This window comes from Malurus melanocephalus, unplaced genomic scaffold (genome assembly GCF_030028575.1).
Source record: "Malurus melanocephalus ecotype Western Australia unplaced genomic scaffold, MMel_1.1 scaffold_2032, whole genome shotgun sequence".
Lineage (NCBI taxonomy): Eukaryota > Metazoa > Chordata > Aves > Passeriformes > Maluridae > Malurus > Malurus melanocephalus.
The window spans coordinates 15,471-16,708 of record NW_026625264.1 but is presented as its reverse complement, the minus strand read 5'-3'; the positions used below and the strand labels follow the sequence as shown (position 1 = coordinate 16,708).

At 54.0% G+C, this 1,238-nt stretch overlaps 1 protein-coding gene across 1 annotated transcript in view; it reads right to left on the bottom strand.

Moving 5' to 3' along the window:
* Positions 1-805: 805 nt before the first annotated feature.
* LOC130587520 (U4/U6 small nuclear ribonucleoprotein Prp31-like) overlaps positions 806-1,238 on the bottom strand; it is a 13,196-nt gene continuing 12,763 nt past the window's right edge. The window contains exon 11 of the mRNA XM_057388502.1: positions 806-1,098. Within this exon, the coding sequence (XP_057244485.1) occupies positions 970-1,098 (129 nt within the window). The 3' untranslated portion in view covers positions 806-969. The remainder of the gene's footprint in view (positions 1,099-1,238) is intronic.

Genomic DNA, 1,238 nt, shown 5'->3' with positions numbered 1-1,238 from the left:
GGTGAGGGGCGGGGCAACGCGCGGGGCTCGTCTCCTATTGGCTGATTCCTCGCGCGGGGCAGCCAATAACCGCCGGCCGCACGCGGGGGCCGTGACCAACGGGCTGAAGTGTCAATCAAAGTCGAAGCGGCCAATAGGAGGACGGGATTGGCCGAAGGGGCGGAGCCACAGCGGTGTGGGCGGGGACGGGATCGGAACCCCCAAAATTCCACAAAAAAACCCAAAATCCCACCAAAAAAAAACCCCAAATCCCCCAAATCTCCCCAAAATCCAGGACTCCCCCGCTCCCATCCCAACTCCCTCAAAATTCAATCAAAACGCTGCAACCACAAATTCCAATATTTATTAAAAAAATTCAGGAAAAAGACGCTGAGGGAGAATCCCGGGAATTTGGGGGACCCGGAGGGGTTTTGGAGGTCCCAGAGGGGCTCAGGGACCCCAATTTCATCCCCTCGACCTCCAGGACCCCCCAAAACTTTCCCAAAAAATTCCCAAAATTCAAAACGTGAAGGAAAAAATAGGAGGGGGAGTTTGGGAATTTCCCAGGAATTTGGGGAGGGGTTTGGGGGTCCCAGGAAGATTTTTTTGGGGGTCCCGAGGGGCTCAGGGACCCCAATTTCACCCCCCTCAACCTCCCAAAATTTCCCCCAAAAATTCCTCAAAACCCAAAACGTGAAGGAAAAAAAAGGAGGGCGAGAATGGGGGGGATTTTGGGAACTTCCCAGGAATTTGGGGAGGGGTCTGGGGATTTCCCGGGAATTTGGGGAGGGTTTTGGGGGGCTCAGGGGGGCGTGGGGACCCCAATTTCACCCCCCTCGACCTCCAGGACCCCCCAAAAAAATTCCCCAAAACCGAAAACCTGAACGAAAAAAAAAAGGAGTGGGAGTTTGGGAATTTCCTGGGAATTTTCCAGGAATTTGGGGAGGGGTCTGGGAATTTCCCAGGAATTTGGGGAGGGTTTTGGGGGTCTCAGGGGGGCGTGGGGACCCCACTTTTTTCGCCCTTGACCTTGAGGAACTCGGCCATGCTGGAGAAATATTTCTGATTGGCCTCGGCCACTTTTTTCTCGGCCGCCTGCGGGTTCACGATCTCCAGGCCCTGGGGAGGGAATTTTGGGGAGATTTTGGGGGTTTTTGGGGGTGAGAGAGACCCCAGACCCAATTTCACCCCTCCAGACCGCTCTGAATTTTTTTCACCTTGAAAAAATTATCTGGGAAGCTCCAAAATTCACTTTGGAA